This window comes from Acanthopagrus latus, chromosome 11 (assembly GCF_904848185.1).
Source record: "Acanthopagrus latus isolate v.2019 chromosome 11, fAcaLat1.1, whole genome shotgun sequence".
In the NCBI taxonomy this organism is placed as follows: Eukaryota; Metazoa; Chordata; class Actinopteri; order Spariformes; family Sparidae; genus Acanthopagrus; species Acanthopagrus latus.
Window position 1 is genome coordinate 20,163,520 of NC_051049.1, and position 25,210 is coordinate 20,188,729.

A 25,210-nucleotide genomic window follows, 5' to 3' on the forward strand; every position below is an offset into this window, starting at 1 on the left:
ACACAGGTCTTCCGCCTGCAACGTGACTCCTGTCTCACGTTGACGCTGGAGTTTTCTGAAGCACCGCCCAATAACAGTGTCCGCGGAGGTGAACCTATCGCACACCCGGCAGATTTAAACACACAAACTGATTCGAGAATACACGGAGATGGGCGTGGCGACACCGGAGACCCGCCCTACTCATCCTATGATTGGATGCAATTCATTCCCTCCTTTAGTTTTAGCCGTGTGGAAAAGAAACGCAAATGGTCTGAGAGATCACCATCGTTACAGTGGAGCAGTTTATGTGTTGATATTTTAAAGTCACATATAAAGAACAAAAATGAGGCTTAGGTCTCAAAAAACCATTACAACTTGTGCGGAGACGCCGAGGAGCAAGCGAAGACCGTCCAACAAAGCGACGCCGAGACGAACGCGCCTGACGGTGACCGAAAGCTCGCCTCAACCCAAGGTAAGATAACAAACTAAAGTTTGAAACGATTCATTTATCAGTCAGCGACCTTGTCTAATACCACCATGAATGTCGGTGGTCCCGTTAAACACCGTGTTTGTCACCAGATTCATTGGTGGGAATAAACGTCCGGTGTTTGGTGCTGCGTAGCCCGGATGTTGGTTAGCTAGCATACTCAAAACAAAACAGCAGCGGGTGATGCTAACAAGTTAGCAACGCCTGCTGCTGTTGTGTTGAAGCCTTGTTGTAGGTCCAGGTCGAAGCGGCAGCTGCGGGACGATAGGTGGCTTCTAACCCCTGCTCTTTTTTAAAGGGGAAAAAGTTATTCGGATAAACTATGACAATTTGATAAAGTTGGTTTAAACACAGAATTAATGTCGCTGCAGTCTTAATCTCACCTCTGTGAAGGTTGTAGTGGTCAGTTTTTGTTGAAGCTGTCGATTCAACTTCACCGCCATTGTGCAGGCTGTTGTTTGTGTTTACGTTTCCCATAAATGGACAAAATATGGTTTTACTTAACGTTATATTTATTAGCTTTAATTTCATGTTCTGTTGTGTTTGAGTCTTAAGTAACTTATAATAGTAGTAGTAGTAGGATAGTACATGGTAACTTTATCTTGTGTTGGCTTTGCATCTGCAGCCAAGTGCTGAATTAAGATTTGTTTACTTGGAAGTTTTGCTCCTTTTGAAATTGAGGGATTTTATTCCCTGTCCCACACAAAAAGAGAGATAAAGGTATGCTTGTTGCCTTTGACTCATCTTGCAGATCCTTTCCAGTCAATGTTTACAACATCAAAACATCACTTAACTGAAGTATTTTCCCTTGAGATGGCTCCACCAGGGATTCATCCCAGTCAAGGGTTTATGGTACACAACTCTGAACCATAAACTGCAGACAGGTCTACGGCTCTGTGACGCGGTGTCTGACAGAGGATTAAACAGCCCAGTACCATGTGAGAGAGGGTCCCAGTAAAAGTAGGTCAGTGGGACACTGTTGCCTGCAGACTATTTATACTGAGGACCTGAGCAGCATTTGCCCAGTAGTTAAGGCTTATGGCTCACATGTGGGCATGTTCCGTTGATATGACTTCATGACCGAGGCAGCATTTTTATTGCAACGTTAAAAAAAAAGAAAGAGTTAAATTAGAAGTTCCTGGCAACGGCATATTCATGGGAAAAATGAAACCATAATAGTGATGCATAATCTTGCAATAAACACTATCACCTTAGGGATGTTATGGTATGAAGATTTCACACCGCAGTAATGGTGTGGTTAAAATGTCTCCAAAATGTTGAAAAAACACTGATACACTGCTAAATTGAAATAATTTCACCAAGATTTATATTTAAATAGATTTATCATATATTAATGTAGACACTTGTTATATTCACCTATATACATGTATGTATGTATGTGTATATGTATATATATATGTATATGTCTATTCTACAAATAATCCACACGTAATATATATTTCTGATATTACTTATAAATATAGGCTGTCTGTCTGCTTATAAGTCAGTCATTTCAGTCAGTTTGCGTTCAGTAACTCAGTCCACTCAGTATGTGTTTGTCTCAAATCCTCCTCATTGCAAGTCTGCATCATTTATTTGGGGAAATATTAGGTCGACTTTAAAACGTGAAATCTAAAATTAATAAGATAACGTGCCAAATCACGGATCAACTTTGTTCAGTTATACCACTATCTAGTCAGTTTACATCAGTGACAACAGCACATTAGACAGAGAATATTGACATACACATACATCATGTACCCGAGCTTAAGGTTAGCTTACCAACAGTTGAGGGTGATGGCCGCGCAAATGAGTAAGTAAATTTGGATGTGTTGCCGCCAACAACTTTCTTCTCCTGCAGATAGGGCTGCCATCCGTGACCAGCTGTCCCTGAGCGTTCTTATAATAACCAAAATAGCCCAGACTTCAGATAAAAATGCCTTGAGGGCCGCTATTATCACATCCTCCCTCCGCCATGTCCTCTTCACTACATAACAAACGCATGTTGCACGCCGCGCCTGTGTAGGGAGACTTGGATAAAGTATCTCGCAAGTCTTCTTCACACCATGGTTATCGACCAAGGCGGTTACCGCTGCAATTAAAACTTAAACGGTAACCTTTACTGTCAGGAATTATCTGTGAATTACTGTGACACCGGTAACCGTTACACCCCTATCACCAATATTCTTCTTCTTCTTCTTCTGAACAGGTTCTACTCTCGTCATAGTTAACCAGATTGTACTGTTGTGTCAGTTTTGCATTTGAATAGTAGCTCAATCTTGTAAAGGGTCAGCTTTTTTAAGGTTATGGTATTTTAAGTTCATGTTTTGTACTTCAGCTACACGAGAATATTTGGATATTATTTAGATGATACTGGAGAATTGATGTAATGGTAATAGTAAGTTGCAGATAATACACATTTTAGTGAGCTTTAGTAAAATCTTCTTTGTTGACTCTTCTTAAAAAAACAAAAAAAACGATGAATGTCTCCACATGATTGGCTAGTCAAGTCCACATTATTATTATTTCCCTGGGTGTAGATTTCTTTATTAAAGCACCAAAAGTCTTTCCCTTAATGTCAGCAGATCTTACCGATATGCCTGTTGTGATATCTCAGTATTTTAATCCAGGTTTGTAAATGCTGCTGGTGTCATTGAACAGAGTCTATTCAATAGACGTTAAAGGGTCGATATGAGATGTGCTATTTGTGAATCCTTGGGATTTGACATTCCAAACATGCTGAAATGAAACTCTGCTATCAGTGTCTCGGTTTATCATGACCTTTTTTGACTTTACTGTGCAGAGTGAAGACACCTTGGATAATGATGACCATCACTCAGATGACGAGATTCCCACAATGACTAGGCGACCACTGCCCCGTGGCCGGGCGAGGAAGAGAGCCATCCCCGTTGAAGACAGAGAAACGGGTGTGGTGGCAGAGTCCAGTGTTTCTCACTGACGCTCTTTATATATTTACATTTTGCTTCCTAATATTTCAGTGACTTGTTTTTGTGTTTTCTGACTGGTCTCCCTCTTTTTGTCTAGATTTGGCCTTCAAGACTCCGATCAGGCCCATCTTGCGCCACGAGCACATACTGTCAGAGATGGACCCCACAACTCCTCGTAACACCACAGCCAGAAACATCTACTCGCCCATCGTGCGTTTCCTCACTCCCAGCAAAGAGAGTGAGTACAGTTTCTGTCACTGCAGTTCTGTTATATACGAGCTGTTGGGCTTTAAAGAGACTCAACCTAGAAGTCATCAGCTACCCCTCCAGATATTTTGATTAATTTTATGCTTTAGGAGAGTGTAAATGTACTTTGTCGACTCAACACTTTTGCCTCCTTACAGTTCACTGTAGGAGATAGTCTTCCTGTTGAGGGCTGTTTTTTTTTCCTATGACACACAGCCCAGTGGAGTAAACTCCCATAACAACCACTGCCTAAACTGACCAGCTTCTTTGTGGTGGTCTGTGGTAAATTCCCACCCTGGTTGCATCAAATACAAAGAACAATTTCAGTCTCTTGAACGCCTGGGAGGCTTTAATGTGGTGACTGTTGGTATTTATTGTATTGGTAGGAGACTCCTCCTCGATGTCCTGTTATAATTCAGATCCAGTGTGAGTCATTACTGTTCCATTCTGACCGAGTCAGAAACAATGTTGATTCTGTAAAGCACTTCAGCAGTGAGAGGAAGTGAGAGGCTCCAGTCCCATTGGAATGACAATAAATGAAACATCGAAATGTCATCTCATGATGCACCTAAGTGTTAAGTTCCCGTGGTTGCTCAGAGATGAACAGACTCGTGTTTCTTACCCTTTTTATATTTGTATGTTTCTATCCAGACGTGAAGAGTGCAGGTACAGAAAACAGCGTGTTGATGAGCCCGGAGCAAGGTGTATTTGGTTATGGCTCCATTGACCTTCTGGCTGGAGACGAGGAGGATGACGTGTTCAGTCCGTGAGTATAAAACGCTTTTCATACTCGCACACCTTCACATAAATCTCATTGGAGTGACAGCGCCAAAGTAACAAGGGTGAGCCGTGTAACATTTTGTACAATTTTCAATGAATGAATGTTGTAAAAAACGTACAGGGAGAAACACTGAAGAGAGATTGGATGCATGCCCTGTTCCGCGTTTTGTCCCAATTCCTGTCCGTTATGCAAAATCAGTTTACTAGACTGTGTAAGAGCTCATTTTTAAGGTGATGATGAGATTGATCTTCTCATACATCATCATCATCATATCACAACTGTGGATTTAACGACACACAATAATCTTACCAACAGTCTTTACATTTGATTATAAACAAAATATAAAGTAGAACTTATTACAAGATGTGATTCAGTGGGTATTAAAGGAGAGTCCTGACTTAGTCTCAATACTCTCCTATTAGCCCTGCCCCTCCATTTTGCATGTACACTTAGGTGTAGGGTGACGTGTTGGGGCTACATGGCCTCCAAACTGAGGTTTTTTTTCATGGGCACAGTGCAAACCGAGGGGTAACTCTTTGTTGTAAAGTATTATAGTTCTTTTGTTTATAACAACAATACAGCAATTGCTAGTAGTTAGCTAATGTCTCGCAAGCATTGTCTTGCTTGCTAGTGATGTACCTAATGTTATCTTTTTTGTATTTCAATGTTGTAATGCTTCACGTGATTCTTCTTCTATTCTAAGATGTTTAATTTCATCTCCAGCTTTAGGTTCATCAAGAACATACCGTCACAGTCTCAGCATTCCCAACCCAGACTCCGAGACATCCCCCCCAAGACCAGGAGCACTCCTGAGGCCACGCTGGTGGTCGACCTGGTGAGTTTATTCGCCTGGAGCTTCCTGCTCTCTCACACACACACATACACATACTAGTTCAGACACATGAATAGCCAACATGAAACTTGAACTTTGACAAATTAATATAAACTCGTGATATTTTAACCTAATAAGACATGATGAACTGCAGTCATGTGAATGTGGAGCAAAGATGGACGGATCACAAACGAGCCACCAGCAGCTGAAATCCACACCAGCTGTGGCAGATTAGGTCTCAAAAGAGTCTCGCTGTCTCTGCCAAACAGAAGGCCCTTCTCGGTGTGTGTTCTTGTTTCTTCTTGTGAAACATCATCACTCACGGCGCGAGTCCCCTTCCAATTTTAAAAGGAAATATTCAGCCAAGTACAGGCCAGATGACCAGATGGGTTCTTGATTTTGGCTCCTGTTATGTAATGCGACTACGTTTTGGTATTTTTTCAGGCGAAAAGTAACTGCTTAGATTATTGAATATGTGACCGATGTGTCCCTACAATGCCTGTTTGGAAATATGCTCTATTGTTTTTGGAGATGTGAAGGTGCCTTGGCAGCTAGTAACCCAGCTCATGATCAATGTCGTCGTCATCCTGGGAAGAGCAGTCTTATCTATGCGAGTCCTCTCAGGTCAGATTTTACCACCGGATCTGATGTCTCCATGGCAGTTGAACACATTTCATTTTAATTTTTGGATAATTGAAATCATTTTTTCACTGGCCAGTACTTGTGTAATCGCTGGTGTAGTTGTGTAATCGCGGAGCCAGTGGTGTTGTGTTGACTCGAGCTTGCCAGGTTCAAATTCCAAAATACGCAACTCCGAACTCCATGTACTCGGTATAATATCTTGTCATAAAGTAGTTAGTTTGTAGTACCTCACGCAGTTGTTGCCTCACACTACCTGCATATTGTTTTCTAAGGCTCAAACACAGTCGTTGTTTTGGTTTTCTGTATTTTTGACTTCCTGGTTCAGGTGTTCTTATGTAGAGAGACTAGCATTAGAGCATGGTTGTGCGGCGAGCATGTTGTTGTTTGGTCTGTGAACTTTACCTAAACTTTTGCAGAGTATTTGTCCTCCCCTGCTGGCAGCACTATGTTTTTTGAGGAAACAAGAAATATAGCATGAACTTTGGGACCGTGGGTCTTTTTTTCGTCTATGTGACGGAGCCTGTTTCACCCTGACATCGAACATGTGACGTCAACCAGTGCAGAAAACCAAATCAGAAAATGTGAAAAATGTCCATTATTAAGTATCAGTTAGTGTAAACAAACTGATCAAGAATACTTTGGACACCAGCCAGTCGGACTGCAAGATCACATGATTGGCTACCACAGCTTGATGTCGCATTGCGTCTCTCCAAAAGTTTATTTTCTTTCAGCAGCTCCCTGTATTTTTTTTGAAAGAACTACCCACATAATATCATTACCCACATTGATTTTTATACCCAAAAAACAAAGTCACACTGTCCTGTCTCTCTCCAGGAGGAGACCCTGATGTTCAGCTCTCTGAGTGTGATCGACGAAGCGGAGTACACCTTCTACACAGCTTTCCAGGACAGTCAGTACAAGGTAACTGCACACTGCACGTTGCTGTTCACAAACCTGCTTTTTGAATCTGAAGCATGCTGAGCAAATGAGCGCAGATGGTGAGAAGAGTGAAAGGATGATGGAGGAATCACTTGAGTGTGTTTGTCCTCCTTAGTGAGGGATGAGAGGAAGCAGGAGAAGTGGAGAAATAGCAGAACTAACAATAACACTGGTGCAAAAATTGTTCTAACAAGAGAGACTCTTGTAAAGAGAAAAGAGACACTTGTAGATGAGATTAAGCATCATTTAACAGTTTGAGGTAATTGAATATGAACTGAGGAGATTATGGAGGATAGGTGTTTACTCATTCTTTCATACTCTCTGCTCCTCTGTTACCAACAGGCGTACATGATCCTACGACCACACGTCAAAGAGTTTCTGCAGTCCATGGCCAAAATCTATGAGGTACGTGTTAATCCATGTTAAACTGAATTGTCTGATTGTTTATTGGTGCAGTTGGCTCGAGACAAGTGCCGCCTACAGTCTGTTTGTTTTCAGTGAGATGAGATGAACTTTATCGTTAACAACAATCTGACGACATTTGGTGGAATTTCAATTATTGTGCGCTTGTCTGATGAACTGATCTATGGAGTTATTTTAGAACCCAAACACTCTCCTCCACCAAACCTTCTGCTTTATTTTCATTTCATTCTTCTGAACCAGTTAATTTCCACCTTTTATTCTATATTGCTTTGCATATTAAAATAAATTACGCTCGGTGTTGTATCTCGTTGTGTCCTCACCGCCACGTTGAGTTCGGCTGCTGTTTGTGTTCCGTTGCAGCTGTTTGTTTACACGTGTGCGAAGAAGGAATACGCTGAGAAGATTCTGAACATCCTGGACCCGCAGAGAAAGCTGTTTCGGTATGTCTCTCAGATCTATTACCACTTGTGTTTCATAAACTCATTGCTTGACCGCAGAGACGTGCACTCTGTCAGGTTAACGGACTTGGAGAGTGTCAGCCTGTTGCCGGTCCTGTCTGTGAGCAGCACACTGAAAACATATGTTTTTTCTAGTTGGCTGCATGTTGCGGCTTCTGTTTTGATTGGAAATAACCTAAAAAAAAGACGATTTCGCTCAGGAAAATAACATTTTGTGGACACAGCGGCCTGTCACACCGACAGCTGTCTGACAGATAAGAGTAAAAGTTTTTTTAAAGGTGTGATATTTTTCCCCTGTAGACATCGTCTATACCAGGAAGATTGCGCCTGTGTTCTCGGCCACTACATCAAAGATCTCAGCGTCCTCGGGAGGGATCTCGCCAAGACCGTGGTCCTGGACAACGCACCCCACACATACCCATACCATGTAAGCACCATGGAGCCCAGTGACCTGTTTAACATTCAGCGCTGTCATTTTCATTTCATTTAATGGATATAGCTGATGCTCTACAGTTTTGTTGTTATCCACAAATCCCATGAATGAAAAGACTAAAAACCAACGATGTTAGTTCAGTTGATGACAGCGGGATTTTTGGGATAATAACAAATGGATAGAATTTCGCTATGGTTATACTTTGATACATTAAAATACTTTTGAGATGTTATTGCCAGTGCATCTGCACAATGAAAACAGTGAAAAGATTGTTTTTATTCTGGTATTTTTTCCAGCTGATGAACACAATTCCCATCAAGAGCTGGTCCGGGGAGTCACAGGACAGAGAACTGCTGAAGCTCATCCCATCCATGGAGAAACTCATTGCAGCAGTAAGTCCATCTGGTTTTGATTAACCCATTTGTTTGCTGAGTGGCAGACATAAGTCACTGCCTTGTTCCAGCATCCTTTCTGTAGGGAAAGATGAATTCTGTCCCATTTCCCCTTTTAGTTTTTTTTTTTTTTTTTTTTATAAAATTCACTGTAAGGTTCAATAACTGAGATTGCAGACGTTTGCCTTCAGCAAGTTTTTTTTATAGTAACATAATAAATGTTAGTTATTGTTATAATCAAACTGTGTGGGGATGCACTGACCTGATAAACTGGGTCAGTCACGTGATGTGAACGATTGATGGAAAATACATGCGTTTTTTCTTAACCGTACCCGTTGGCTTCATTCAGCCACAGCAGGCTGTCACGTTACTTCATATAAAATGTTCTCCAATTATTTCCACTTGGGTTTGTTTTGAAAGCTACAAAGATCGCTCGATTAAATGATTAGTAGTTAGCTGTATCAATGGAGATTTGTTTTTAAACTGTTCACAATGAGTCCTACATTTTTATGAGTGCCACGCTAGACCAGTGGATGTTTCTCCAAACTCGGTGCCTACATTACCCACAATGCAGCATCCACGGAGTGACATGACTGGAGGAATTTCAACAAATTGCATGCAGCTCACTGTGGCACCACAAAAAGCTTTAGGCTACCTTTATTTCCTCACATATGCAGTAGTTCTCCCCCAGGACCTGTAAACACACTTTACTGTGAAAAATAGAGGAGTTGCACTTAAAATTTCAAAATCACTTCTCAGGAGCAGATGTTAAACATGGTTCCTGCTTCTAACATGATAGAATTTGTGTTTTTATCCTGGATACTGTGATGGGCAATTTTTATATTCATATAGACAGACAATAAAGACTTATTAAACATAATTGTGTTTATAAAATGTCAGAAAATAGTGGAAATTACTTGCTGTAGTTGACATCTCTTTGTCAGGTTTTGTCCAACCTACAGTCCACATCTACAAAAGTATTCAGTCAGAAAGCAGCAAATATTCTGATCTGAGAAGCTGGGCTTGGCTGATTTCTGGCATTTTTAAAATTAAAAAGCCAATAGTTTTATGACAAATAAATTAAGAGTTCAAAATGAATTTAACTGATAGTATTTTCTTTTTCAAATTTTAGGTAGATTTAAAACAAATTGATTTGAAAATTCAGGAGAAAGGCAGAGCTGATATGAGATCAGTGAAACTTGTATTTAAGTATCGAAACTGTTCGTAATGTTAAATAATTGATCCATTAATTGAGCCATTAACAGATAAAAGTTTAACTGGCATGTGTTTGAGTTCTGTTGTTTGAAGGGTCAACCAGATTGTTTTTGTACATCAGTTTTATTCTTTTAGTCGTAATCAGTGCAGCCGGTAGATGTTTCAGTGTTTTACCAGGCAGCCAGTTGAGGATTAAACAGCTGGTTATCTGCAGCAGCATCTGCCTGGCGTCTTTCCTCCCCCGGCTTCATCGTTCAGTTCTGAATATCTCCTCTCGTGTTTTTTCAGGAGGATTTTCGGGAGGTGCTGAAGAAGAGGAAGGATCACTTCCACAGGCTGCTGTCCGAGGACTAACGGGACTCTCCTCCCCCTCTAACCTCACTTTAACTACTCTATGTGACTTTCACAGATCATGTTTGCTTTCTCTATGCTTTGGCTAAAAAGCAGAACCAGTTGGAACGAACCCGAAGCCTGTTAGTTTGTGGTGGACCTCCTCTGTCCTCCCTGATGACTTTAAAGGACGGCACATTGGTATTTCAAACATGCTGCTGGTCGTTTGTCACCGAAACCCCCGAACTCCCCGAAACTCATTCCACAGAGCAATAAAACTGCTCCCCATCGTTTGTGTATATTTACAAAACAAAACTTGAAATATGTTGTTTATAGTCCGGATTTTTATTTATTGATTATATTGCTAATCAACAGCTGTTCTCTCTGTATATTTTAGATATGCCTTTTTATTGAATAAAATACCCGAACAATAAATGGGAGAAAAAACAACAATGTTTGGTTTATTTTTTCAGCCCAGTTTCTACCAGCTTACATCCAAAGAAATATTTGATTTGACGTAAGAGTTACTTTTCTCAACGTGTGAGGGGATTGATGTCGATGTTGATGGTTTTATCTTGTCCACATCTTCCTGGGTTTTCAGTCACAACAGTGGTGCTGCCCGATCTTCTTTATTTTATTTCCTAAAAAAAAAAAAAAAGGCTGCTCCTGCTGCTGGAAAAATGAAACTCAACGCTTCCTGTGCAGCAGGAAGGAGCCAGCAGAGGGATAGAGGAGCAAACGGAAAAGATGTGTGAGATTGGTGGGATCACTTAACAGTGCGTTAATATGAAGAATCTCACATGAAACGACTGAGGTTTCAGTCGCTATCACCCTCATGCCGATAAAAAGTTGAATTTTGTAGTGACTACTTTGTCTTTCCAAAACTCAAACACACTCTACAGAGATCAAGCAGCAAACCCCCACATCTAAGAGGAATTTCTGTGTGTAGGTCTGGGGTGTCTTGATATCACAACATGAACGATGACCGTGATATTAAACATTTGAATATTGAAACCGTTAATATAATAACATTGTGTGAATAATCCAGAGAAGGTGTTCGACCTGCTCATCTGGTTGCCTTTTCAATTGTATTTGATAGCAGTCCTTCTTTCTGTACACATTTTTAATTTAATTCTACAAACACAGTGAACAAACTGAAGATGGATGTGATTGTTAGCATTCTTTTTTCCCCCAGATATCTATCATGATAATATTGTGGTATTCGCAAACACTGGTATCGGCCATTTTTATGTCTGATTGCTGATAAAATAAACACTATCTGATTAGAAACACATCACAGCTAACAGCCTGTAAACACTGAATTATCTGAATCTGCAAAGGAACCACCAACTAAACGACTAAATGTACCAAATGCATCTAGTGGAGAGGAGGAGTACCTGAACATTGTACTTCAATTTATTCTATCAATAGCTGTTTGAAATGTTGATGCAGTTTCATTTTTACTGCAAATAAATATCAGTCCCAGATATCAGTTTTCAGCCTCTTTGATTTCTAGTAATTGCTGTCAACCCCTAGTGAAAGTTACAGTATGTGCCTCCAATATGTAGTGCAGAGGAAGTATTAAGCTGCAAGAAAGTCCAATAAGTACAGTTGCCACTACTTCAATACCGCTGCCTAAACCATTGCTGAAAATGAGCCCACATTTAAAGAAAAACACTATGGAACTGCTTGTGAATGGCTTGTAAATCTCTCTTTCCTGATGCTGTCACAGTAATGCATACAGGATTTAGAGAGTAAAGTCATTAGTCCAAATGACCTCTCCGTGTCTGAGTATTGGAGGAGTACTGAGGTTTTGTTTCTAGTCTAAATGTTTACTGCCCTGTTTGGATAAACGTTTAGTGTTTGGGATGGATGAGACTGTTAATGTTGAATGTGAAGGTAAACTGAGAGAAAGTGCTCCTCCTCCTCCTCCTGCTGGTGCAGCAGCTCCTCTGGCTTTATTTGCTCCATATGGTGTTTGACATGGTACCCAGGAAAGAGGGGGGGGGAGAAAAAAGGAGAGAGAGAAAAAAAAAACTCTTGTGTGGGCGGAGGAAAAAGCCTAGTATTTTGTCCGTCCTGAAATTTGATTCAGAAGTTCAGGATCCTGGAAGACAAAAAAGCAAACGGAGGGGGAGGGAAGAGAAGGACGGAGCGTTTCTGTTGTTTTTTTTTTTTTTTTTTTTTCTACTGCGAGAAGAGTAAACTCACCAAATACTCTGCGACCTCCGACTAAAGTAAGTCCATTTACACAGGAATGCTTTCTGACTGAATAAAGCGCTTAGGCAAGGGAGCTGAACTGACACTTCTCTCTTGAATCTGCTGTAATTGCTGCTGAATGGCCAGTAAATATAGGGTTTCAGAATGACTCGCGTCTCCTTTTACGCACACTTTCAATGCGCGTTCTTCGGCTCATTTGATTTATTTATCACCTGACGAGGCATTTCCTGCAGCCCTCACGCTGAACCAGACACGACCGGGCTTTATTTGCTTTGAGGAAGAAGAAGAATTACGTTTTTTTTTTCTTTTGTTGGAGAGAGTTGCCCAGCAGCGGGAGAAAAGTCATTTTTTCAGCGGGGGAGTAAAAGCACATTTGCCCCCCCCCTCCAACCCTTTTACGCGCGTTTCCACATCCACGCCGACTCTGATCCCCACCGAGGTTTATTCCCCTCCGAACGAAAAACGCCAGACGAGTCCTCTTGTTGCGCTCTGTACCCGGTAAAGTCCTCATGGGTTTTTGACAAAAAGATGCTTTTGCGTGCAGATTCTGCGCCACCGTGCGTCAAAATCCAGCCAGAAGGAAGAAAAAAACGCTCCAAATTCAATGCGCAGATGTTGATGAAGCCTCTGATAGAGTCCAGACCAACAAAGGCTGGTGACTGGAGTTACATTACACCTATTTGTCTGACGCTGGTGGCCAGATCGTCGCACAATAGATAGTTTTCGCGTTCAAGTGGGAAGAAGTAACCAAATACTGGCAAAAGAAGCATCCGAATCATTTATTGAAGCAATAGAAGCAATAACACACTATAAAAAGTACTCCAGTAGAGTAAAGTATTGGCAACAAAATGTAACAGTAGGTATAAACAGTGAAAGTACTCATTATACAGGATGTGGCTATGACGTAATATTAAATGATCAGTTCCACTGGAGCTTAAAGGATATATCAATAAGCCGATATTATCAGACCATATTGCCCTTCAAAGATATACCAGTATCATGATATATGTAGTGCGATATATGCTGATATGAGAACTTTTAGATTTCCTTCAGAGATTATAATGCTTGGGATGATTGTAGTTATAAAAGTCCCAGAGACGTTTTACAGTTTTATAGAGTCTGACTTTTATCAGGGAGCAAACGTCAGTATCGACATATCAGATTCCCAAAACACATAAAATGTATATAAATATTCTTTTTGCAATTATCCCCCAAATGTGGTTATCAAACACCTTTTTGAAAACATTACCACAGATACAGAAGTGCTGTAATGGAAGCAGGATATTTCACAGTGAGCAACAAACTTCATTGGGAGTTTAATTAAAAGCTACGCACATTTTAAGGCAGAAAAGAGCCCAGATGAACTGTTTGTGCACTGAGAGAAAAAATGCTGCACTTGTCCTATCGCTATGACAATGTCTCGTCAGCCGCTGCTGTATGATCGACACTGTCCCATTGCAGCTTACGATCAGTTTGTTGTTTATCTGACATCAGAGCAAGGAGGTTGTGGGTACACGACATGATCCGTAATACGCTGAATATTATCACCTGGGCCAGGAGGGAGAAGAAGAGCGATGGTGACGTCACCAGCACCTTTCTGAAAAGTTGAGAGATTTTTCAACTCGGATCGGCCACAAAGAAGGAGGAGCACTCAAAGAGAAAAAAGAGGCTGAGCGGCCTCCTGTCGCTGCAGATGCTCGATCCTTAGTGGGAACAACTGAAAAAGATGCTGGAGTTCAGAGGCAAACGCTATGTGGACAGAGGGCCTAAACCCAAGCATGTTTTCTGCATTATGTTCTGTAAAAAAAGAAAAGAAAAATGTTATATCGGCCACATGTGTAGTGATACAGATATATCTGTGGAAGGCCGATATCGGTGGACTGACATATCAGTCGGGCTCTACTGTTTTATCACACTGCTGTCCTTTTATCAGTAAAGTCTATTTTTAAACTATAAAATATCCTGATGCTGTTGTAGATATCGTGTTTGACCCCATTTAAGGCATCGTTGCAAAAAGAAAATGTGCGTTTAGAACTGTTTTACTCTTCAATATCGGTATCACTTTGGCCCAGAGATCCAGTGTCGGTCGGCTCTAGTGCTTAAGTTCTTGAGTAGACGTCCGTAGTTACTTTGCACTGCTGGTAACACATGATTTATCTGATTCATCCTCTCGATGACGTGTAGCTGAAGTTTCCTCCCCCCCATGAGAAATCTCAATAATGTTTTTCTTCGACATTAACTTTCACTGTTTATTCTCTGTTAGTGACGTCGTCCTATCTGCTCTGTATGATTGCAGTAGAGGTCAGGTCCCAACATCTACTACAGGAATATGTTTGTTTTTTCCTCACATCTTTGGGACCGTGCAGACGGGTTCATAGTTAATTAGTTAAATACTGTATATAGTGACCTCCCCAGGCCTTCTAAAATAAGTCAGAATGGGATACTGGATACTTTGACCTCTTTAGTGGGCCTGAGAAATGAAATAATTGTTGTTTTAAGACAATTTTGACACCGATATAAAGATGATATAATAGCTTTATAATGCAGGTACACAGGTCAGAGGTCATGTCTATCATTTTTATTGATGAGTCAAAGATCAGATCTGTAGATCTGAGTCATTAAGGTAATGATCATGACAGACCGACTCTTTAGGACCCTCACCTGAGACAGCCTCCCGTCAAGCCAAGCTAGCAAGTTTCCAGTCATCATGCTAAGCTAAGCTAAACTCAGCTGTCTCCTGGCTCCAGCTTCATGGTTAACAGACAGATGTGACCCATCTCCTCATTTAACTTTTGGCAAGGAAGTAAATGTGATTATTTTCCAAAATGTCGAACCACAAAGTAGTTCACAGGTTTATTATTTCCTAAACTTCTCCAACCCTAGCTGTCCCACACCTCATATTTTGACAGCCTAAAGAAATCTGATGAGTCTAATCATACTGGAAACAGACACCATTCATGTTTTAACTTCACTAAAGGTTGTTAAAACATCCAACAAATGTACCTCAGTGTCCTGTCTGCACCGTAGCGGTCTTAAATGTGCAGTGTCTTTTTTATAGAGAAACCACACGTATGTATTCCATCCATAAGCTCCACAGAAACATGTATGTCAGTGGAGTAAAACTACAGATTATGTGTTTTTCTTGAAGGGAAAATGTTTCAGGAAAACAAAAAAACTTCAACAATAACAATTCAGTCCTGCACAGGCAGCGTTACCTGACAGAGGAAGATAAACTCTGACTTCCCGTCAGCGATGATGATTGTACAACCACAGACATAAACTCGTATCAACACTGATTTCCTGAAGTCCCAGAACGCCTCTTTCCTCACATAATGCAGCCAGTCCTATCACTCACCATAACGTCCCAATAAAGTTGAAGTTTTTAGAGGTTTGTGCTTAAAGAAAGAGTGAACAACAAATAGGTAAAAAGTGGTTTGCAGGTAGGAAAAAAAAAGGAATGAAGGAGATAAAAGGGACAGAAAGGACGAGTTAAATAAAGTGTACAACTCTCAACTTTTCTGAGACTCTGGCTCCAACTTCAACAGACTTCTGCTGATCTTTCCATGATTTTCTTTTGGGGGGAAATCAGGATTCAAATAGTTTTTCATTTTGGATTCAAAACTGTTTTCAAAAGCTTTTTTAATGACCTCATACTGTCATTACAGCGTGTCACCAGATGCCTGAGAGAAAGTGAACTCTGTAATAAAAAAGTAAAGATGAAACACAAGGGTTTACGGTGCAGTCGTGTCCTGATTTGGCTCCTCTCGATGCTTGGAGGAACGAGGTGGTTCTCCTGCCTTGTGTGGCCCTGGTTTGGTGTTCCTAACTGGTTTCTGGCCTGGTTTTTGTCTTTCTCCCAGGCTGTGTGACTATGAGCACCTCGGGGCTTCAGGCCACGAACCCGCAGAATGCGAAGGAGCTCGACAGCATGAAGGAGTCGATCAGCGACATCATCAACCAGCTCCAGGACATCGACCCCACCAGGCTCTCCTTCTCCCCCTTCCTGGACCTGGACACTCAGATCTCATTGGCGCCGGTGTCAGACAGTCCCGAGTCGTCGGTGGAGGAGCTTCACTCGTCCTCCCACTCCGTCTCCGGCTCACAGCACTCCCTTGAACCGCCACCAGCAACCAATCAGCCAAGGAGTGAGTTATTACCACTGCTTTTCACTGTGCGACGGAGCTGTAGGATTTCAGGGGAGGCCAGTGCAAATTAGCAGAGGCTAAAGTCTAGTTTGAGTCCAGGCGGGATCCTTGGAGAGTTGAGACGGAGTCAGGACTGATTAAAGCGCAGCAACGGTTGAACATGTCTTTCCAATTTTGAAAATAATGCTGAAGGAGTTTTTTAAAGTTGAGCAGATGTGTAGATCAACCTGCAGGAGCTCTGGATTAAATCACCTCCATGTCAGGCATAAAAGTTGAAGGACCTTTAAATCATTTATACGGATTGTTTGTAGTACTAGGGAGGACATAACGAAGCAGCAGGAGGTGGAAAAAATATGTTTTTGACTTTTGATTTTGTTGTGAATACATGAGTCAGCTTTCAGGAGCACGACCGTCAGCTTGAGAAACAGGCTGATTTAATTCACTACATGGTGAGCAAAAGCTTTTTCTTCTCTTTTGTGATTACGGTGAGATTGAGGACTTAAAGTCTATTTCTTGTTGACAATTTAAGGACTGCAGCGTTCTTTTGGATGGATTATTGAAAAGCTTGACCGGAGTTTTAGAAAAAGAGCCTCTTTTGTGGTAGTTTTTATTTGTTGAGCCTGGGCGGGAAGCAAGCGTCCTTTTTTTAAAGTGTTTTTTCATTGTAATGTTGTAGTAAAAAAGTTATGCTGTTGACTGGCTTTGCGCAGCAGTGACAGTATACGTGTGGTCTCATAAAGTCCTTCTGTTTCTAAGCAAAAACAGACATGTGAAAGTTTCAGACAGATTTAGAACAGAATTTAGAGTCGTCTGTGAGTCATCTCGAACAGTGTTCCTGGGAGCTTGTGTTTCAACCGAGAAATCGTTTTGAATCTAAACAGGTTTTCAACATTTCTGAAGCCAAGGGCCCCTGATAGAGTGACGGAGCAGGGAGCCACTACTACATATATTGTGTAACACCAGTAACTAAGGTCCACACAGTGATTTAGCGCAAGGTTAGCTTAGCTTGCTCACATGATTATACGAAAAAAAAACAAAGACTTTCAAAATAGTAATTTGTGGACAGGGAGCTGGGGTTGAGGTATGGAATGAGTGTAGATATAGCCTGCAGCAAGAGTCACAACCGCTATTGAAGAGTTGAGCGATCATCTCATCTCCAGGAGTTGAGAATTCCACAAGGCCTCCATGGGTTGCACGATATAACTGGGCCACTACATGACTGATATAATCCAACACTGAAATCGTCCACAAGCGCTCAGATAGGATGGAAAAAGTCTATTTTTCTAACGCATTTTTCTCTCTTTTGAGTCGGTGTCCGACCTGATCCACCAACCCAAAGTGTCAGTATCTGCCAAGTTGGGACTGAGACTCAACAATCAACTTTCTTACAAATAGGACCTTTAAGGGTTGTTAATGTAGTGACAAAACCTCTCCTACTTCAAATAATACCACTCTGTTCTGCTCGGGAAGAGAGAAGGATACCCGTTCATATGACGCCATCCTAGAAGCAGACTGTCCCAGTTGTTTTAGATATGAAGCGTCTATATGTGACTGACAGCAGCCTCGATGTTCCGTCATCTAATAGTTGATTACTGTCCAACCCAATATTTATAATGCTTCCTACGCCCGTGGTGCTTTAACTATATTACTTTTTGGTTAATCAATTATCACAAACTAACTGACTCAAAGGAAACTTGTGGTCATGTTATAATATTGTTGCACTGGAGTACTTGTTGGTCTCTGTAACTGTGGGAGCTTTAAATAGACTGGGAACAAATATAATGCACAGAAGGTCAATGGGGGCCCCAACTGCAATTTCTGGCCCTGGTGCCTCCTAATAGGTTAATCCAGCCTTGTGCCCGCCCCCCAAAATGTTACCAGAGACCCGGACAGAGCAGAGGCCTGACAGTGAGGGGATGATTGATTAGCGCCAGTCTGTAGTTGCCTCATTTCAGTGTCTGGTTTTGGATTCTGTGTTAAACTCGTGCTCTGTTTTGAACAGGCCCTGCTCCCTGCCACCAGCAGCCCAGAGACGACCTCCTAGAGGAGCCACGAGCAGATCAGAAGGAGGAGGGGGAGCTGGATCAAACTCTTTCCAGTCCCATCATCACAGCGCACAATTTGGACGCTGCCACGGAAAACTGCATCAGCTGTCCAACCCCGGCCTCTCAGGGAGACATTCCCAACGGCACAGACACGCCGAGATGGAGTCCAGAATCCACCGCTCTGGACTGCACGCTGGATGAGGGTCGCCCTCTGATCGGACCGCCGCCGGAGAGCGTGGAGCTGACTGTGTGGAGCTCGGAGGGGCGGGGAGAGACTTGCGAGGCGGCAGAGGAGGCTTCAGGTCGGGGACGGTGCTGCTGCCAGTCTCGCTGCTGTCAGAGCGGCCGAGTTCCTGCGCTCTTCTCAGTCCTGGCCTCTCTTCTGTGTGCAGCCGGGATATTATATGCACTCTATTTCTACGTCCCAGTTAAACCCCCCAACTGCCCCGACACAGGCAGCCGCGTCGTTTTCGTCCTGTGCTGCTGCGTGGTGGCAGCCATCCCCATCCTGCTCGGTGCGCTTCACACACCTGCACGCTGACGTTCACAAGCAGCCACAAATGAAAGATAAAGATTAAGAGTGGATTTGGTTTGTCTGGCCGCCTCGTCTCGGAATGTTTTAGTGTCTCCTGTCCCCTTTAATTTCATGAGCTTTCAACCTCAGTGCAGCAGACGTCTCCCCAGGCCTCTGGAGAGAAGCATAATTTCCTTCTGCAGCACACGGCTTTAAATGGAAACTACAATGAGAGGTTGGCGGCGTCTCTCGTCTCCCAGGCTGTGGCCTAATTGTTTCAGAATATTTCAGTTCCCGACCTGGGCGACCTGAGCGAGGGGGCAGGTGGCAAAAACATCCAAAACCAAAGCTGGCCCAGACCAGTTCCCTCTCACCTATTTGTCAAGCTCATGGCAGCGAGAGGAGGATTTGCATGCTGGCCACCCTGCTTTATTCAAATGAAGATATTACAAAAACAAAGTAGGCTGTCAGGAAGTTGAGAGCTGTTGGTGGAAAGATGGCTGAAATTCAAGACGCTAACTGACTTATTGCTCTTTTATCCCTCACAGCGATGCTCATGGGTGCAGCGTGCCAGTTCTGCACAGCCTCCTTCAATCTGCAGGAGCCGTTTCCCAGAGGACGGGCGCTTCAGCAGCTGTTCGTCACGTCGTCCTTGGAGCAGTTACTCCTCTACGTCCTCAACCTCGTCGTTATGGCCGTTTTGCTGCCACAAGATGAGCTGAAGTTGGTCCCTATACTCGTCGCCATGTTCATCTTCGGAAGGTGAGGCTCAAATTGTTGTTTCTGTTAGAAATGCTCCTTCGTGGCTATGAGACACAGACATGAGGCATTAAACGCAGATCAGTTCACAATGAAGAAAAAATTGCTCCTGCTCCCGGATGATCCTATCACAAGTCGACAGCTAAATTCGTCGTTTCATGCCTGGCATTGACATCGGCGTCTCAATTGTCCACTTGTGATTGGATCTCATTTCCCTGCTCTATATGCAAATAAACATGTACATCACTGGGACAGTAAACTTTTTTTTCCTCATGTAGATATAATATAATATTTAAATAGTTAAGTGAGGATTTCTTAGAAACTTTCTGAAACACTCTCCACAGCAAAACCTTAACAACTCAGGGAGTCTGGGGACTTTCTCCGCAGGTAACAAATAAGTTGGCCTGTATTGGTTTACGGTTTACTGTATGTTACCCAGAATGCATGTTGACATCAGCTCTAAACAGGGCCGGAGAGAGCAGCGATGGTCGAGCCAGCTAGAGAGTGAATGAAGAGAGCGAGCGGCAGTAGCAAGGACAGAGCAGTAAATCACAGAATTAAAGGAGTAAATCACACATGTAAGACGGTGATTCTCAATTGTTTCACTGCAGTTATGTTTTAAAGCACAAATAAACAGGCAGAGAGCAGGGTCTCTGCAGATATAGACACTATTACACACTTCTAGTGGGTCATCAATTAGGAGTTATTACTTATGTTATGTTTAGGAAAATCCTGCATACCTTTCAACATCACGTGAAATATGTTTATTTGCTTTTTTGCCACGTAAAATGAGAACATAGCTTGTGTTTTGAGAATGGAGCTAGAGCAGGAGGATAGTTAGCTTAGCGTGGCACAAAGACTGGAAACAGAGGGAAACAGCTAGTGTCGCTCTGTAAGGTCGCCTTCTTCTACCCCGTCATTTTGCAACTATGCTTTGAACTCGTTTGTTTAAACCCTGTAAGAATTGAATGAAACGGCAACAGGACAAGGTCTGCAGCCGTCTTGACTTGGACTCGGCTGTGAGCTTATTGCTAACATGCTGACGTTTAACAGGTAACATTCCCAAATCAGCGCTGAACACGAAGCACAACAGAGGCGGACGTCATTTTTTTGCTCATGAAACAGAGATGAGAGAACGTCATGGGATCATCAAAGTTACAACAATTCATCCTGAGGTGGGGGGACGCACATTTCTGAGAATGATGATCCAGTGTGGTTGAGTCAATTCACTCAAACCACGAATGTCAACCTCATGGTGGCGCAAGAAAAACGGGGGGGGGGGGGGCATCAAACTCATTAGACATAAACTGCCAAAGTCAGCAGGAGTCATCCTCTGGGAACCATGACTGCCTTTCTAAAACTTCATGACAGTCCATCCAGTAGTTGTTTTGGATATTTCAGTCTGGAACAAAGCGGTGACTAACAGACCAACTTCGCCGTCTCTCGAGCCACACCACTAACATGGCTAAAAACGAACACAGCCACTGTCATTAACAAAGCCAAAGAGAGCGTTTGGCAGCGTGTTGCAGAGCCACAGTGAGTTCAGACTCCGACACAAGTTGAACCGAACTTCACTGAACTCTTCTATTAGCTCAGTCCGTCGCAGCGCTCTGCTTCTCATCATGCCATGGTGGGTTAAGAGCGGTGTGACTGATTTGATTTTCTTTGCATCAGAGGTACTGAGAAATGAAAGTAGAAGGTCTAAAACATGCAGCATCAGGCACCTCCGAAGTATCAGATCGCCGAGTAATCCGTTTAACAGAATTAGGTTGTTATTTTCTAGCACATAATGTTCTCTGTCAGCTGGATTGTGATGCTCGGTTTGTGCAAGTGAGACGAGAATCTTCACATGGTGAAGAGAAGATCCTGTTTAGATAAGTTCCATCTGCCTCTTTTTTGTTTCCTTTCCTAATTTCATTTGAAGAACTACCTTGACACACTTGGTCAAATGAGATGCTGGGCTAGAACAAGAAGACAGTTAGCTTAGCTTAGCACAGAGACTGGAAACTGCCTTGTCTCCTTTTCTACCCTCCTGAGTTTGCAGTTTAGGTCGGTTTTTGCACAGTATGGATTAAACAATCAAATTCAGAAGTGTAGAAAGGACGCCATTCACCTTTTTTATGTGTGTGCTGTAACTACACGCCCGACTGTTTCTTGGCCATGGGCTGTTGCTTGGCACTAGTTGCTCCAGGAAGTTACTGGTCCCAGCCATTGTATTTTTTTTTTTTTTCCTGTGGTTATGAGCTACCTTTCAGGTTTTACACAAACACGTGACAGACTTATGACAGTGACAATGACTTGTTCAAGTTTCCATCAGTGGTTGCCAGCCTTTTGGGTTGCTGTGTGTATCCTACTTTTGGCATTTTAAGTTGATTCCGCTTCTCGTTGTGTCGTCTGTATAATTATCTGAGTCTCAAAGAGGTTTATTTATCCAGTGTTGTAACAAGTACCCAAAAGTATGAACTTTAAAAACAATAGAAACAATATGTAGAAAATGATTATTTACATCAAAGAGCTTTACCGTTTTGTGCAGGAATGTGTAAAATCAAGAAATGTGTTCAAAGTTATCAATATTAAGTATAAGTCTAAAGCAGTTTGTTCCAACAGTAAAATAGGGATGAACAATATGTGTTGAACCAATAAATGATCCCACTGATATGGTAGGAAATGTATATTTTCTGCTATATATTGGTGAAGTTATTACATAGGTAGAGCCAATATTACGGAACCAAACTGCTTTCATTGATTTAAGAAGAACGGCACCTTGGCACTCGGAAACAGAAGTTGGTTTGTTGGCCATTCTTTCCCTCAGGTGTGCATAAAATACAGGTTAGGAATTGTTTTAAAATACAAAAATGTGAAATTATCAGCCATGCCTAGCATCTGCACGGAATCTGTATCTTCCATCCCTACTGTAAAATGCTACATATCGTATAAATGTTATAAAGAAGTACTTCCATATTGTTGCATTGGTACTGAAATATGCTAAAAAGGTCCTAAATCCTTTTCTCTGTCCTGGTTTAACAGCTGCTCCACCATCAGGAAAGCGTTGAGTGTTTATCGGTGCAAGTTTGAACTTGATCTGATTTCCTGTTTGTGTGTTGCTCTCAATCCTCCACAGGCTTGTTTACTGGGTCAGCCTGAACGCGTGCAGCTCCTGGCGAGGCTTCGGCTCCGGCCTGACAGTCTTCCCACTCCTCGCCATGGTGGCTCTCAATCTGTTCCTCATGTACACCCTGAATCTCAAAGAGCCGCTTCTTGGCTCTCAGGACGTCCTCTATAATCAGGTCACCCCCTCTTCTTCCTGGTCAGGGGAGACATCACAGAGCCCGAGTGGCACCCCAGACATCCTACCCACAGACATCCTGGACGCTCAGTGAGGAGGCGAGCTGCGCTTTCTTCTCTCAGAGGAGGAGATCTTTCCAAAAATAGGTCATTCCTGTGGTTCGCAGTTCAGCACAGCAACACACGCTGCAACTATAACCTCCAAGTCTGTGACAGCTTAACTTGTGTTTTTGCTCCTCCTATACAGGACGTTTTTCTTTTTTTAATGTGGATTCATGCTTATTATCTGAACGCAAGAGCTCTTTCCCTGCTAGTGGCGGAGGAAGCCTTTGAACAATGCTGTAGTCTTAAAACATTTGTCCTTTTAAGCTGTTCCAGTGCCTATATTTAATGTTTTGAACTCCAAGTACTTAAAAGCTCTGTTATATATGTGGCTGAATTTGGACCTTGAAAAAAAAAAAAAAACAAAACAGGAAGAAAGCAACTTGTCAGACTTTATTATTATCCCAACTGTCCAAGACGTTTGTACATGATGAAGACAGAATAAAAGCCATTTGTTAAAACGTGTTTTCATAATTTCCAGCCGGGTTTCAGCTCCTCGCTGACGTTGACCAGTTTGCTGCTCTTTGCTTTGATTGAGCAGCTATTCCTGGAGAAACTACAGTGTGCGTTTTCAGCACTGGGACTGTCATTATGCGATAACACGCTCTCAATGTTTCTCTGGTTGCTCTCCATCTCCACCCTGCTGGCGTCCTCGCTGCTGCTGATGTTGCCTCGGTTTGTGGCGCGAAGCGACGCCAAAACGAAAACAGGACGCTGAAGATGGAGATTAAAGCGCAATCCAAATCACTTTAATTAAAAGGCGATTCATTTGACTCAAGGTATTTATCATGTCAGAATAGACTTTCAAGCTGGAGATTTACTTGTTGTTACCAGCTCATTAAAAGACAGTCGGGCACGCCTGAGGAACGTTCATGACTGAAAAGTTGTGTCTCTAATAAGCTCGGTGCCGACTGGGTGTTCAGGATTCAGCTAGAACATTATTTTCATACCACGTTTTGCCAATTTAATACCAGTATGATAACAAACAAGTCTTGTTTTTAAGTTTGAAGGCTTCAGGGTCACATAAGATAACGGGCAATGGGTAACATCTTATAATAAATGAATAAATGGATCGTTTAAAGTAGAAGTAGTACTAGTAGAGAGCTTTAATAGTCATTTTACTGTTAACAAACAATGAAATGGTTTACAAACCATTCATCCTGAATGAACCACTATTCTTTTTTATTGTTAAGTTGCAACTAATGTTTATAAACCTTTACAATGACTAATAGGCCACAGATTAACGTAGTTTTTCACATTTGGACTTTTCCTTTCCTTTCGCTAAGAGGTTAATCTGTTTATTTGAATTTGCTGATATTCTACATCGCAAAGGTTTGGGATCAAACATTTAATACCAACATCTCAGCACACAGAACGTCATCAGTACAGCCTCATCAGGACAACCTGATGAAGGACCGTAACACTAATCAAATCTACCAGGGTAAAATTTCAGCATGATATCTTTACATTTACTGAAGTTTGACTTTTGTACTTTTCACAACACCGCCTAACTAAATGACAGCCAGTTTAAAGAGAGGTATATGATATATTATTGTTTCTGTTTAATTAATTGACTGCTTTCTGTATCATCTCCAAAGAAAAAAATCTGCCTTCCTCCAGAACTCTTAAACAGCAGAGCAGTGGGACTGGCATGATGCTGACAGGAGTGAGTCTTGATGCAACAATCTGACGACAAAACCCAAGAAACAGTTCTAGAGCTTTTGAACCCATTTCAGTTGAATTTTTTTCCCCGAGCCTGAGACTGCTGCTGTCGACTTGAAGATTAATACGAAAATAACAGTCTGATTAATTGATACTCCATCAGCTGCGGTGGCTGCTCCGCTCCATGCCTGGGTGATGCTGTTTTGCCACGACCTCATGAGCTTTAAGATTGACTCTTTTAAATCCACGGAAAGACATTCATCAGCACTCTCCTCTGGAAGCAGTGAAACCACAGTCTGCTGCTTGTCAGTGGCTCCGCTCGGTGCCTTGCTCAAGAGCTCCAACACGGTTTGATCTTAATTAAAGAGTGTGG

The 25,210-nt window shown here is 42.2% G+C and overlaps 2 protein-coding genes across 3 annotated transcripts; both read left to right on the forward strand.

Annotated features, from left to right (window-relative positions):
- Positions 1-146: 146 nt before the first annotated feature.
- On the forward strand, positions 147-10,555 carry ctdspl3 (CTD (carboxy-terminal domain, RNA polymerase II, polypeptide A) small phosphatase like 3). The gene is made up of 11 exons (XM_037114602.1): positions 147-451; positions 3,270-3,393; positions 3,512-3,652; positions 4,312-4,426; positions 5,165-5,276; positions 6,750-6,836; positions 7,197-7,259; positions 7,638-7,717; positions 8,036-8,162; positions 8,465-8,560; positions 10,064-10,555. The coding sequence occupies exons 1-11, from the start codon at positions 323-325 to the stop codon at positions 10,127-10,129; spliced, it is 1,140 nt and encodes a 379-aa protein (XP_036970497.1). The 5' UTR covers positions 147-322; the 3' UTR covers positions 10,130-10,555.
- A 1,560-nt stretch (positions 10,556-12,115) lies between these two features.
- On the forward strand, positions 12,116-23,636 carry LOC119028500. 2 transcript variants are annotated; one of them, XM_037114598.1, is made up of 5 exons: positions 12,116-12,342; positions 16,186-16,470; positions 18,473-19,030; positions 19,578-19,791; positions 22,910-23,636. In XM_037114598.1, exons 2-5 carry the CDS (start codon positions 16,197-16,199, stop codon positions 23,166-23,168), a joined length of 1,305 nt encoding a protein of 434 aa, XP_036970493.1. In that variant the 5' UTR covers positions 12,116-12,342; positions 16,186-16,196; the 3' UTR covers positions 23,169-23,636. The 2 variants fall into 2 exon arrangements, with proteins under 2 accessions (XP_036970493.1, XP_036970494.1); XM_037114599.1 differs by lacking the exon at positions 12,116-12,342 and adding an exon at positions 12,607-12,823.
- The last annotated feature ends 1,574 nt before the right edge of the window (positions 23,637-25,210 follow it).